Below are 15,020 nucleotides of genomic sequence, written 5' to 3'. Positions count from 1 at the left end.
CATTCCCACCAACAGTGTAGAAGTGTTCCCTTTTCTCCACATCCATGCCAACATCTCTGGTTTGGGGATTTTGTGATATGGGCTAATCTTACTGGGGTTAGGTGGTATCTCAAAGTAGTTTTGATTTGCATTTCTCTGATGATTAAGGATGGAGAGCATTTTTTTTTCATATATCTGTGGGCCATCCGCCTATCTTCTTTAGAGAAATTTCTCTTCAAGTCCCTTGCCCACCCTGAGATGGGATCGCTTATTTTTTTCTTGCTAATACATTTGAGTTCTCTGTGGATTCTGGTTATTAAATCTTTGTCAGAGACATAACCTGCAAATATCTTCTCCCATTCTGAGGGCTGTCCACCCGCTTTATTTACTGTGTTCTTGGCTGTGCAGAAACTTTTTAGTGTGATCAGGTCCCAAAAGTGTATTTTTGACATTGCTTTCATTGCCCAAGGGGTCCTCCTCATAAAATTTTCACCCAAGCCGATTTCTTTAAGTGTTTTCCCTACACTTTCTTCTAGTATTCCTGGTTTATATTTTATGAAATCTTCTAAAGACGTTTATAAATTAGACTTACTTGAAGTGAAGCTTACTTTAGGGAGAAAATAAGTTCATTTTTAAATTGTCTTTTTTTTTTTTTCAGTAAGTGAAGGAAATGTGACTTTGAGCATGGTTCTGCAACTTGAGTAACACGTACCAAATTCCTCTTGCAAATGCCATCCTATTTCCCCAAGCTTCTCATGAGTAAGACTGGCCTTAGCATCAGGTGTCCACTCAGAGTGGCGTGTTCCCCATGTTGCTGATTTCCTCGGCCTCTGGGAGGCTGAGCAGCTGAAGAAGTCTGATTTCATATAAGTCACTGGCTAGAGCCAAAGGCCTCTCTCGTCATTCAGGAGGAAATCATGTTTATGCTGAAATGCTTATTATCAAACTGCCACAGCCCTGATTTTAGTGATTAAATGAGGTGGCTGGGAAAATATTTCAAGTATCTGTTAAACTTGAGCCTTCTGTCATCCTAGTGAGTGCATCTAGATAAAGAGGTCAGTGAAAGTATCAGGTGATGGAGGCTTCTATTCAGCCGGTGGTGACAGTCACTGTGGTCATTCTCATTATGGAACAATGGTATCCAAAACATTCCAAAATGTGCCAAATGTCCAGAAACCAGGCGACATGAAGAATAGTTATATTTAGCATATAAAAGGAAAGCAATATGGGGGCTGAACTTGGGTGTTTAAGACCAATGTATGAAAAGGACAGTAGACTAATTAGTGTTTCCGACAGCAGATTAAAGGTAAATGAGTGGAAAATCTATGGCGACGCGTAGAAGAAAGGTCCTTGAGGTGATCGGCACGGCCGAGTGGCAAGCCTTTGGGGTGGGAGCGTTCATTTGACTGAGGCTGGCAACTCCTTTGTTGGAAATGCCCTTGAACAAGAAACTTGTGTTGGAGGCGAGGTGGGAAGTCTGTGTAGCTCTCAGACTGGATTACTCCCTGGCTTTCCAAATGAAAATTCTGGGAAAACGGGAGAAAATTATGCCAGTTCAACATGGTGTAAACTGTACCAGCTGTGCTGAAAGCCCAGCTCGTAACTGCAAATCCTTCTCGTCCAGGAGCACAGTACCATGCAGAAGTTACACTGCACGCAGGTTGACAAGATCGTGGCACAATACGACAAAGAGAAGTCGACGCACGAGAAAATCCTAGAAAAGGCAATGAAGAAGAAAGGGTAACTCTTCCTTTCCGTCCAGACCCCTCTCCTCTTTGATATTTTGTCTTTTCCCACAGTCAAGCTGCCTTTAGGCCATGAAAGAACTTGTCCTTGAGTCAGTTCTCAGCATTGAAAATTATTCCTGGAAAATTAGAGACTCGGGCCTTTTAAACACTGTAACATCATAGGAGGTGAACGGGTAGACTTAGCGATGATTTAGGAAGGTTCTCTGAAGAGGTCTAATTAGTTCTAATATGAAAAGGAAATCTTAGCTTCCAAAAAAAATACTGTTTTACCCAAGAACTGATTGTAACTTTCTATTTTGAGATAATTTCCAGACTTACAGAAAAGTTTTAATAATAATACAGAGGATTCCATCATACCCTTAACTCGGCTTCCCTAAATATTAACATCTCACATAACCACAGTACACTGATCAAACCAGGATATTGACATTGGGACTGTACCACGAATTAAACTGCAGGGTTTTTTTTTTTTTTTTTTTGAAATTTCACCAGTTCTTCCACCAGGGCTGTTTTTCTGGGTTGGGATTTCCTGCTGGAACTGCACCTTTGCGTACAGTTGTCACCATCGTCTGTGTTATTTCTCAGTCTCTCCCTTCCTTTTGTGACTTTTTCCCTTTTGAAGAGTACTGGTGAGCTGTTTCGTAGACTGTTCCACTTTGGGGGTTGGTGTGCTATTTTCTCACGATGCGAGTGAAGTGAAGCATTCGTGGTGATGCTGGTCCCTCCTCGGTGCAGGCTGTCACGAGGTACTGGATCCTGAGATGAGCTCATTGTTGGTGCTGTTACCCAGGATCACTTGGCTAAGGTGATACCTGAAAGGTTTCTGCACTGCAAAGCTACTGCTTTTCCCTTTATAATTAAGAAATAACTCAAGGAAAATACTGGGACACCACACACACATTCATTTCTCTGAGATGTTGTTTTTAGCCCAGCTCTGTCCTTTTCCAGTGCTTTCCTTTTGGCTCTTATCTCCGTCCTCAAGTCACTGCCGCTATTGTCCAGTCTTCCTCAACCTCTGGAATGAGAGAAAAAGAGAAAGGAATTATATTTTCCTACTTGGTTTTCTTTTTCTTTGTTTTTCAACATTCACTCAAGAGACAGCTTAAAAACTCAAGCTCTGAAAACACAACAGATTTTATTACAATTTTCTTGGACATTGGTTCTTCTTGGTGAAATTTTGGGTTCCAATATTAGCTTTATGACATGAAACCAAAGTCATTCGCTGGAGAATTAAATGGTGGGTAAGTGCACACACCAGCCTTGGTCGCAGGCTGCAATATTTGTGAAGTGACTTCATTTTTATTAAAGTTATATTTTCCAGAAAAGCACAAATCAAGCACTAACTATTGATCACCTATTAATATTTGTTGTTTTTTGCATCGTATCCTCTGTGTATCCCTGAAGCAAAAATATGTGCTTGTTGACTTGAAAATATTTCAAGATGTGTTTTAAGTGAGGGAGCCAGGCAAAGCCCACCCATCTCAGGGCCCACATGGCAATGTTGGTGGTGAACACAGTAAGTTTTGAGGAGCTGTGAGTCTTCTAGACTTCTGACCACATCAGAAGATTTGGCTTATTTCTCTTTTGTAAATTATTTTGTCATATTTACCAACCTTTTAGACCAAAATACTGAAAGTGGAGATGGTCATAGACGCTAATACCATGTTTTCAAGGAGCAGATTTTTGACAGCTTAATAGCACTCTCTAAGAATAAAGTATTATTTATTAAGCCAAAATACAGTTTGGGTTTAACCAAACCAAAGATCTACCATTAAGAGATTTGAGAGTCAAGTACCATATAATAAGCTTCTTTGCTAAAAATGATATTATAGGCTGGGTATGGTGGCTCACACTTGTAATCTTAAGAATTCTGGGAGACTGAGATGGGTGGATTGCTTAAGTTCAAGATTTTGAGACCAACCTAAACAAAAGCGAGATCCCATCTCCACTAAAAATAGAAAAAAACAGCTAGGTGTGGTGGCACACACCTGTAGTCCCAGCTACTCAGGAGGCTGAGGTAAGAGGATTGCTTGAGCCCAGGAGTTTGAGATTGCTGTGAGATATGATGCCATAGCAGTCTAGCCTGGGTCAACAGAATGAGACTTTGTCTCAAAAATAAATAAATAAATATAAAAATAAAATGACACTATAATTTTCCAAATCAGTGAATTATGAGGGCTGACTTTAGAAATAAAAAAATAAATTATATATATATATAATCTTTATTCATCATTGTTTTTGCTCTCAAAGATAAATGATATTTATTATAAGTTGTTCTGGGTAAAGACACTTATCCCATACTCTGCCACTGGGCAGTCTTGGAGGTCTCTCAACATATGAATCCCTGTTTTATCCTAAGTGTAGGTGAGACTGTAGTCTGAGCTACAGACTTCTCCTGAGCCTGTATCGTCAAACTCACCACTTCCTCTGGGCTCTCCACACGGACCATTTCCCAAAAACTCTAAACCAGTAGAAGTCTTTACATTAAGAGTTAATTCAAAATCGAATTTCAAATACTATCTCCTGGACAGCCATACGTGAAGGAAGTTTCTCATTCTTAATATTTACTGTGGTGTCAAGGTTGCCTAAACTTTTTACTATCATCAAGTTGTCAAAAAGTTAGTGAATGGGAAAACTAGGGATAGTCGTTGGAGATCTCTTAAGCAGGATCCATTTCTAAAACAATCCCTTCCTGACTCTCACTCTGCTGAAAGGAATGACTGACCCAAGAAAGAGAAGCTTTATCGGAATGTTAGCCAACTATTGGGTAATGACACAGTAACTGTCTGCCCTGTGCTTTCTTGCTTTCTTTTTTTTTTTTTTTTTTTGAGACAGAACCTCAAGCTGTCCCCCTGGGTAGAGTGCCGTGGCATTGCTCACAGTAACCTCCAACTCCTAGGCTCAAGCGAGTCTCCTGCCTCCGCCTCCCAAGTTGCTGGGATCACAGGCACACACCACAACGCCTGGCTATTTTTTTTCAGTTGCAGCCATCATTGTTGTTTGGTGGGCCTGGGTTGGATTCAAACCCGCCACATTAGGTGTATGTGACTGGCGCCTTAGCCACTTGAGCCACAGGTGCTGAGCCTGCCCTGTGCTTTCACTGGAGTATCTTTAAAGTGATAGGAAAAAGATAACACAATTAGCAATAAGGTTGATCCACGAGAGGAAAAAAGTGCAGTCTTCCTTTCTAATATCACAGGAGTCCTTTGCTTATGCCCACAAATAAACTCTCTCATTGCATTCACTGTGAAAGACGTTTGTCTAGAATTAAGCCCAGGGAAGGCTTCAGCAGTGCTGCAAACTCAGTGCCAGCCACTGAGAAGAATAGATTTGATAAGGACCTAGCATTTTTAGAGCGATGTTTCTCTCAGAGGAACTCTCCATTGATAATATAATGAAGCAACTTGAGTTGGGCTGTAATAAATCAAAGCAGACGTGCTGCAGACAGAAGCTGGATCCCTGTTCCTGTTTCAGCAACAATAAGGATATTCTGGAAGGAAAACATACTCCTTGTAATAAGTAGTAATGGTTGCTGGGCAATTGCCTCGTATCTATTTCCTACGCACAATAAAATAAGGAGCACAAATCGCCTTATGATGCCAAGAATTGCTATTTTCACCCTCCCTGGCACATTTCAAAGACAAAAATCTGGCTTTATAACCAAAGCAGAAGAACAGCCATTCACTTCCAGGCTGAGGACCTATTTTCCCAGTTTTCCTCCCAAGCATTTTATTGAATGAGTGAAAAATAGCTTGAAGGGAAACAGGAGCCAAGATGGAAACTGACAACAGACCCTTCACAATGAAATAATTGTTAGGTTTAAAGTGTTTCTTTTTTGCAGTGGCTGAATCAAGTAATCATGGTACAGATAATATTTTGAAAGGTGTGAATCTATTCCTGGAGAAACTGATGTTGCCCAATGAGCTGTGGCATCTCATGTTTGATGAATAGATTGTCTTTCTCAGAAAGCTTTGTAGCAAAGACCCATGGGAATGAGAAGATATCTAATTTCTGGCTTGCATTTACAACTTTCTATTTTCAGGGGAAGTAATTGCCTTGAAATGAAAAAAGAAACAGAAATTAAAATTCAGACACTGACCTCAGACCACAAATCTAAGGTAAGAAAATGTCCATTTTTATGGCAGTGACTTGCAAAAGACACTTGTAATTTTGCAGAAGGGGTACCTAGTATAAGTCAGAAATAACAGTAGCCTGGGCCTGGGCTGTGGAGGAAGGGACTCCAAGGATTCGTGTTTGCCCCAGACTCGCTGACTTTGCAACTTAAAGCCATTTGTTGCAACATCTGTTTTTTGGTTTTTGGGGGGGTCTTTTTTGTTGAAATATGCTAACAATATTTATGTTGTCTGCCTCAAGGACACCAAGTGACATAATATTTGAAGAGACTGAAAGGAAACATTATAAACAAAACAGAATACACTGCTCTATAGAAGTCACAGTAAACATACAACAGAAAACCACCCCAAATGGAGGTGATACCCCATCCTAACTTAGCCAGGAAAGTTTGGGATTAGAAAACAAAATCAAGAGTTGATATTCTGAGAGGAGGACCTCAAGTAGGAACATTCTCCCCCAAATAGGAACAGATAGGAACTAGAGAAACCTAAATTGTTGTGGACATTTGGAGAACTATGTGCTAAGTCCCAGTCAAGAATACACATTATTCTTCTAGCAAGAAGAGTTTTTATAAGAAGAGAAAAAAAAAAATACACTCTTAAGGGAAGCTCCCAGCTATTGCTGTGGGCAAACCAGCAAGCCTCCATCTGTGTACAGACAGCTCTGTTATCCAGCCCAATGTCCCCATCACGGCATGCAGAGGTCAGCCAGGCTGTTCAGAATGAAGTTCTTCATATACCCTGCATGTGAAAAATAAAACACAACTCTAGCCTAGGATGAAGGAAAGAAGGGGAGGGAGAGGGGAAGGAAAAGGGATGGGTCGATAGAGGGAGGGTTGGTAGGGGGACCACACTATGGAGCATATTGCAAGTACAAGTTGGATCTATCAGGTGTAGAACACAAATGTCTTAATCCTGTAATTGGGTAAAAGAGGTGAAGGCCATGTTGCTTAGCAGGATGTAAGCATTCCAGTTTGTACAAATAATCAACACGTTGAATCCCACAATGGCATAAATGTATTTATGATCTATGTACAAATGACTGAATAAAAAAAAATGAAGTTCTTTTAGGTGCTATATATTTTGTAGAGCCTGGACTCCTCAAGGGCAGGAAGCCAGTAAGCCGTGGGTCTTTGGGGGCTGTTTCCCACTCTCTCTCTTCTTAACTGGAATTTCCAGGAATTAATGCATGAGCAACAAGCTGTGATTTTTATTTAGATCTCTTGCATAAACAGGAAGAAACCTTGACCTATCAGTTTGCTTTTGCTGCATAATAAACTGTTCAAAATTTAGTGCCTTAAAAGAACCACTACCATTTATTTGTCAGCTCTCTATTCACTGAGTCAGAAATGTGGGCTGTATTCTACTGGAAGTTTCTTCTGCTGATTTTAGCTGGACTCACTCCTGGGTCTACCTATAGTCAGCGGCAGGCTGGAGGCTCACTTGTGCATCTGGTGGTGCTGGCTGCTGGGTGGGTGACCTGTCAACCTCTAGCAGGCCAGCGCAGGCTCAGTCACAGCGTAGCCTCAAGGTTCCAGACGTAACAAAGCCATAAGCGCCCTTCGTGCCTCTGCACACATCATACGTGCAACGTCTTATTGGCTAAACCAAGTCATGGCTGGTGAGATTCAAGGAGATGAAGAAATAGACTCTAGCTCTTGACAAGAGGAACTGCAAAACCACTTTGCCAAGAGGGCGGATACCAGGAGGGGCAGGACTTTCTACTGTAGCATCTATTAGGGTCGATACAGAAAGTCATGATCCAGAAATACGGATCACACAGCTCTCTGTTGGGACCTCTGGACTTAGGGAAGTGAAGCGGGAAAACCATGAGGCCATGAAGAGAGCCCTGAGAGCTGGTGAGGAGGTCAAGCCCGGGCAAGGCAGAGTGAGGGCCGTGAAGGGCGCGTCACAGCTGAAGTGATTCCTTCATTTTAATAAGCAGTGGCTTCCCAGTTCCCACTGGTTAGTGTACATTATTTCTTACAGGTTATAGGTGTCTCATGATTCACCAAGGAAATCAGTGGGAGGGATCGGAAAGACGTGAACAGAACGGCGCTTTCAGTTTTGCCTGACCTCTGAGGGTTCCACCTGGCACTGTCCCCTCTTTCCCAAACAGGTCAAAGAGATTGTGGCACAGCACACAAAGGAATGGTCAGAAATGATCAACACCCACAGCGCCGAGGAGCAGGAGATCCGGGATCTGCACCTCAGCCAGCAGTGCGAGCTGCTCAGGAAGCTGCTCATCAGTGCGCATGAGCAGCAGACCCAGCAGCTGAAGCTGTCGCACGACAGGTAGGAGCGCCCTCTCCACGGAGCGCACCTCGTTCTTCAGAAAGGCCGAGTCCCTGTGTGCACGCAGGTGGTGCACTGTGTGCACGCAGGGTAGTAAGTAAAATCAATTTAATACATAATATTGCCCTCATCTGGACATCATATCATAGGGTCCACATGAGCAAGATGAACTGTAAGAAATGGCCTCTACCATCCAAGGACTTAAAAGCGTTGCAAGATATGACACGTGCAAAGTCAAGTCAAATTACAAGTAGACTAAGGTACACGTGGAAAAAAATGTCAGTGGCGCTGAGGGCATCCAGTCCACCGGAGCTCTGCCTTTTCCTAGGGGTCACAGAGGCTTTGCAGATGGTGGTGCTGCCTTGGGAAGTGATGTGGAGTTTCTTAGGAAGAGAGGACGCAGGGAGTGAAGGCCAGTCGGTTGAGCTCCTAGAATGATTCTGTTCTGATCACTCCACAGCTAGGAGTGTGTCCAGCTGTCACTCCAGCTCCTGGGGAAGGAGCCTCCTTTCCCTTTCTTTGGAGTACTAGGACTTCTGTGCATTTCAGAAAGAGGGGCCTAATTAAGAAACAGCAAAGTGTCAGTTTACTTTGGTGTGTGCCCACTTCAGCAGAGTGAATGAATGTTGCGTTTGAAATACTGCAGATGACGAGCTGGGCAGAAGAGTACTGGTGTCAGTTACGTCTTTTCATCATAGCTCAGTTGCACTGGCTTGCTTCTCAGTGAGTCCCTCGTGGGTACCACAGTCAGGGTCTATTGACAGCACACAAACAGAAAATCGAAGCATTCCACAATACGTCAAACAACTTTCAAACTGGCAACGGCTTAAATTATCTGGTCGCATGCCCAAACTTCCAACCTTACTTTGGAGTGATAGGTTTTGCCAAAAGGACGGTGGATTTGTTTGTTTGTTTGTTTGGTTGGTTTTTGTCAGAGTTTCTGATTCTCTTTTGAGGCAACTAAAGGAGGTACATCGTGCTGTGTTTTCTACAGATTAATGTCCTGCATCCCATGTGTTTTAAAGTATTGTATCTAGTTCTACAGCATTAGAAGTTGTCTTTCCTTTTCCCCTTAGACACGCTCTTGATTCACCAGGCAGAAACATTTGTTCTTCATGATGCCTGTAATGATTGCTCTAACAGCAGAGTGAGGCATCTACCTTTACTCAAAGATACTTCCCAGAAGAGGCCCTTTTGCAGTCTTCTTTTATGTTGTTGAATGAAGAAAGAAAAATACTAGTTCATAACAGAATAGGTATTATCAACAAAGTAAGCTGTCTTATATTGGAGAGATCACATCCTAGTTACTAATTTACCTTAAAAAATAAATTTATGACAGGAGCACTTTTCAAAGCAGCAGCAGTGTTTAAGCTTTTTCTCAGGCACTTGGTGGTGTTTCTTTGTCACCATCACACTGCTGTTCTTGGTTAAAATTATTTGCCTTCTTAACAATTGTCAGCAACATCTCGTCCTGGGGGTTTGTTGAGTGAATAAGTGAATGCTGAAATGGTCGCTTAAGTTCTGGAGAAAATTGAGAGTGATTTTTGTGGGGACCAGAGTTTCTGCATGTATTTCTGCTGTTGTGGCACTAAGGTAGCTGATGGAAGAACTCAGAACTCTTCACTTCAGGATCCTCTGTTCTCCACGCCTTCGGATGCAGACCAGACAACAGTCCCTGGTTACTGGCTTCCAGGCAGTTCTCTAAGGAGAGCTCATTAGGTTACAGAAAAAAAAATCGTGATTAATCCCATTCATTTTGGTGTTTTAAATGCTTTGCTGTTAGTGCATACGTGAATGTAGATATAAGAATTTGTCATGCACACAGCCGTGTCCCATACACAGCAGTCAGTCCCCTGCATACCTACTTTTTGGCTACACCACGCTGTGCTCTCACTTGAAACCACTTAGTCCCTTTTATTCCCATGGCTGTCAGAAACAGGAAAGTCACATGTGAGGTCAGAACACACTCTCTCTTCCAGCCCATCTGGTCCCAAACAACATACGGCCAAGTTGGAAACCCTCATATTTATGAGGAAAGAGAATGTCTCTTCTTCGTAGGCCGTCACCGCTGCTGCACTGCTAGGTGGCTCACTGCCCCTCAGGGATCAGCACCCTCCTGGCTGGAGGCGCCTCTCATTTTTCAAAATACAGACTAACTTGATGAGCTCAATAACAATCATAATAATGCGAGCCTAGTCCTGTGGTTACACATGGGATTTGCTTTTGTTGTGTATCCATCACCACCGTCCCTGGTTAGAACTTTATCTCCGCCGAGTGAATCTCTGTTAAACACTCATTCTCCATCCTCCCTCTCTCTGTGTGTTTAATAGGGAAAGCAAGGAAATGCGAGCACACCAGGCAAAGATTTCTATGGAAAACAGCAAAGCCATCAGCCAAGATAAATCTATCAAGAACAAAGCAGAACGGGAGAGGTAAGTCTGTAGTGCTCACTGCAGGAATGTGGTGTTGATGTGAAGACACAGTGTCCACAGTTTCAGGTGTGTACACACACACACACCCCCATCTGAGATGTAAAAACACTTGTGAGTTTGACTAAGAATTCTGCTATTTTAACTACTCTGAAGATTTATTATTATTGCTATAGGATAGTACCAAAGTTGTCTGATTGTTTACTACTGCCAGTAAAATTATTAAGTTCAATACATGTGTGCTCATTTACAAATAAAATTGTATAAAAGATGAAATAATAATGAATGGTTGGTAGGTTCCAACCCAGCCCAGCCCAGATAAGCAATGACAACTGCAACAGAAAAATAGCTGGGTGTTGTGGCAAGTAGTCCCAGCTGCTTGGGAGGCTGAGGCAGGAGAATCACTTAAGCCCAAGAGTTTGAGGTTTCTGTGAGCTGTGAAGCCACAGCACTCTACTGAGGGCGACATAGTGAGACTCTGTTTTAAAATAGAATAGAATAGAACAGAATAGAATAGAATAGAATAGATCTGAAACATCCTTGCCATGTTCTACCGGTCACCCTGGAGGCCTCTGACCTGCTCAGGTGTAGTCCATCTGGATGGGCAGTCTGAGCAGCACCAGCATTTAGGAGGGCAGTCTTCTTTCCTTGACTTGCCTCCAGGAGTCCTTGATACCAGGGATCATCTTAAGAGCGTCCACTTGGTTCATCTGGCCTGTCTTTGTGTTCTGTGGGTTTTCTGGAAACACAGACCAAGACAGGTCTTGTGATTTATTGAGAAAGGGATCTTCAGAGAAGGCAGGTGGGGGAAGCTGGAGGGGCCAGGGCAGGGCCTGAGCAGGGATGTGGCCTCACCTAGAGTCCTTGTAGCCTGATCCCAAACTCTGGGGTATAATCCACGGGTTTGTCCTTCTTTGAGCCAAGGGTTTCCGGCTTTGGTGGTTTTTGTACTAGTCAGTCATTAGCTACCTGTGTTTGGGGGCGAGAGGAAAGGTTTGTCTGTCCTCCAGAGAAGGTGCCAGGTACAGACTCTTTAGCTATAGCTGGTAAAGGGGATTGGAAGGGGCATCCATAATCATTTTACCCAAGAGAAGGTGACAGCCTCTGATTCCCAGGGATCACCCGCACCCATCATGCACCTGGAGAAGCCTCTGAGCATCCAGATGCCTCCAGCTCCATAACCCAGAGGCTGGGCTGACGTGCCAGTAGTTCAAAGGCAGCAGGGTTCCTTCTTTGGGAAGACCACACATCATAGCTAGCTAGAAGATACCCGAGGAAAACACTGTGTTTTACGGTCCATCAAATACAGAACAAAGTTTAGATTAGCTCTTGGGTTTAAAATATAAAGTTCAGACCTTAGGTCACTGAGTTCTCTGTTAACCACCATCTGAGCTGGTAGAGCCCTTATACTGTGAAGTCAGCTACCCAGTGTGAACTGCCCTGCTCCCTGGCCCTTTGTGGGTTCTGACTGGTTACTTTATGCTTCTTCCTTCTTCTTGTTAACATGGCAGAAGGCTGTCTCCTACCTCAGTGTAGTTGACTTTTTAAATAAATTTCAACTATTTAACAATAAGTAATGTTAACACTGAAATAGGATAAAATATAAAATATTACATCATCCAGCAGATTTTTTTGTGCTGACATTTTCTTGAATTAAATAAAATTTAATCAGTAGCTCCTGTTTCAAAAGACCGAACACCCCAATGGGGTGTGGGATTCCACAGGAATTTTGACCTGGAAAGGAGTTGCCTTTCAACACATCGCGTCAGCAGCGCATTTCCCAGTCAGCATGGAGTGTTACTTGTGGCTCAGGAGAAGACGCCTCTAGGGAGATTATTACTGATTTCAATTAGTGTCTATTTTCACCATCATGGATGTCTCTGCTGCTTGTTTATTTTTAAAAAGCGATGTTCTTAATGTTGTTCCCAGGTAAGACTCTTCTGTACTTAGGGATAATACTTTCTTCTTCTGTCCCAAAACATTAAAAACTCCAGCCATAATAAAAGTCTCATGAATTGGACCTTTTTTAGACTGTCTAAGGTAAAACATAGTAGGAACTCTAAAAGTTGGCCACCCAAGGGGCTTGTAACAAATGGGTCAACCACACACAGAGGCGGTCAACATAAGGAACTAGGTCTGTCTCTTGTACTGAAATGCGGATGTGGTGCTTGTCGGGTCTGGGAAAATCAGGGCAACTTAAAGGAGATGGTCAGTGTAGGGAGGAGGTGAACTAGGGAGGTTCTACTGCATAGAATTCAGCGTGAAGAATGTACCCATGATTAAACAGCTTTTGATCCCTTTTTTCAAATGTGTTGCAAAGTGGACTTTGGGTTGGTTGAAGTCATGTAATGTTCAATTTGGGGGGTTACTGCTAACTAGTAAATGAGGTTTTTAAAATGTATTCTGACTCAATATGCTTATTTATTACAACTTTATATCTAATAGTAGATGATTTCAAAACATCTATCCAGAGCTGCTTTTAGAGAAAACTGATTTCTTTATGCCAAATAGCTATAATTTCCTTATAAACCTTTGTGTGTGTGTTTGTGAGTGTATCCACTTTACCAACTACTGAGAATTAAAATGAAAAAATTATTATAACACTAAGAAAGACTTCCGTGCTTGGATCAAAGAAGACATTTGAACATTAATTACCCATATTTATAACTGAATGACAGTGTAAGCACAGACTTTTCAATGTGTACAAGTCACTAAAATGCTATTTGGAGTATAAGTTAGATATATAATTTTTTTAAATACATGAAAATGAATAAGCCAAACACTCCAACAAAGAGAAATTAGGAAAACAGAATGAACCCAAAGTTTTCAGATGGAAAGAACTAGTAAATTAAAAAAGCAGAGAATATTAAAATTGAGCAAAAAGCAATAGAAAACAAAAACTTGTAATTAGAAAAGAATAATAAAATCAGTTACCTTCCAGCAAGACTGATCAACAGAAAAAAAAAGAGAAAACACAAATTAGAGATATTAGGAATGAAAAAAAGGAAATAACTACGGAGGCAAACATTTTACAAACTACAAGTATTCTTGTATTTGAGAACTCAGAATGGAGAATTTCCACAAAAAATATAAGAGTCCAAAACTGACCGAAAAGACAGAAAACCTGTACAGACTTACAACTATTATAGTTCAGCTGGTTATAGGGCTGTTCAGTGGTTAAAAACACTTTCTCTCACTAGTAATGCGGGAAGTGCAAGTTAAAACAACAGAACAAGAACGACAACTGACAGAAATGTCAATGTCTGGCAGTTCTAAGAGTGGGCAAAACGTGGAGGAAGGGTCCCCCGCAGACCCCGCAGGAGGAAGTGCAAGTTAGGACTACTGCTTTGGCGGGAAGAGGAGGCCACTCACTGGGAAGCCAAGGTAGCATGATTCCTGGAGGCCAGTTCAAGACTAGCCTGAGCAACATAATGAGACCTTTCTCTACAAAAAAATTAAGAAATATATATTATTCAGGCCTTGTAGTGCACACCTGTAGCCTCAGCTACTCAGGAAGCTGAGGCAGGAGGCTCCCATGAGCTCAGTTTGAGGTTGCTGTGAGCTATGATGATGCTGCTGTACTCTAGCCTGGGTGACAGAGCAAGACCGTGTCTCAAAAAAAAAGGGAAGCTGTTCATCCTACCAACTGGCAAGTCTAGGTATACACCCTGGAGAAACCTTTGCCCATAGGCACAATGAGATAGGAACTAAATTGTACTCACTCCTCTACTTGTTAACAGACACTCACTCTGACAAGTATTGCAGGGTCCCTATATACCACAGCATTGCAGTATCTGGGGGGAAATAACCGCTTTTTGTTAATGCCAACTAGGAAATATAGTCTATTCATACATGGAAGAATCCATAAAGCAGATGAAAATAATGAAATAGTTTGATACATAGACGTGTCTCTAAAACATAAGATGAACTGATAAGTTATAGAAAGAAACCCAGAATATGTTACCATTTGGGTAAATTAAAAAAAAAAAAATACCAGCAGCAGCAGATTATTAGAAATACAGATCTCCTAGCCTGGACCCACTGAGTCAAACTCTCAGCAGGGAGGGGGGTGGTTGGACCCAGAAATCTGTGGTTTTGTTAGTATCTCCAGATGACTTGTATGCACAGAATTGTTTGAGCAACAGTTATGTTACACCTGGACACATCTGTATCTAGTTAAAAATATTAAAATGTGGAAGAGAAGTCTCCTACCAAATTCAGAATGGTGCTTACCTCTGGAAGAGCAGAAGGAGGGAAATGGAATTAGGTACAGTACAAAGGAGGCTTCAATTATATGTGGATCACATTTCCCTGAAAATAAGACCTACCAAAAAAATAAGCCCTAGCAGGATTTCTATGCATTTTTTAAATATAAGCCCTACTCGGATAATAAGACCTAGCATATCTGCACAGCCACACCCTGCTTTTCTATGCAG

At 42.0% G+C, this 15,020-nt stretch overlaps 1 protein-coding gene across 1 annotated transcript in view; it reads left to right on the top strand.

Moving 5' to 3' along the window:
• The window catches only part of PLCB4 (phospholipase C beta 4), a 402,004-nt gene that overhangs the window by 378,715 nt on the left and 8,269 nt on the right, over positions 1-15,020 (top strand). Inside the window, exons 32-35 of the mRNA XM_003788017.1 lie at positions 1,604-1,719; positions 5,770-5,845; positions 7,980-8,155; positions 10,486-10,587. Coding sequence (XP_003788065.1) covers positions 1,604-1,719; positions 5,770-5,845; positions 7,980-8,155; positions 10,486-10,587 — 470 coding nt within the window. The remainder of the gene's footprint in view (positions 1-1,603; positions 1,720-5,769; positions 5,846-7,979; positions 8,156-10,485; positions 10,588-15,020) is intronic.

This window comes from Otolemur garnettii, unplaced genomic scaffold (assembly GCF_000181295.1).
Source record: "Otolemur garnettii isolate 467f Iridium unplaced genomic scaffold, OtoGar3 scaffold00025, whole genome shotgun sequence".
Classification (NCBI taxonomy): domain Eukaryota; kingdom Metazoa; phylum Chordata; class Mammalia; order Primates; family Galagidae; genus Otolemur; species Otolemur garnettii.
The sequence above is the reverse complement of the archived record's forward strand: the minus strand, read 5'-3'. Positions and strand labels throughout refer to the sequence as shown.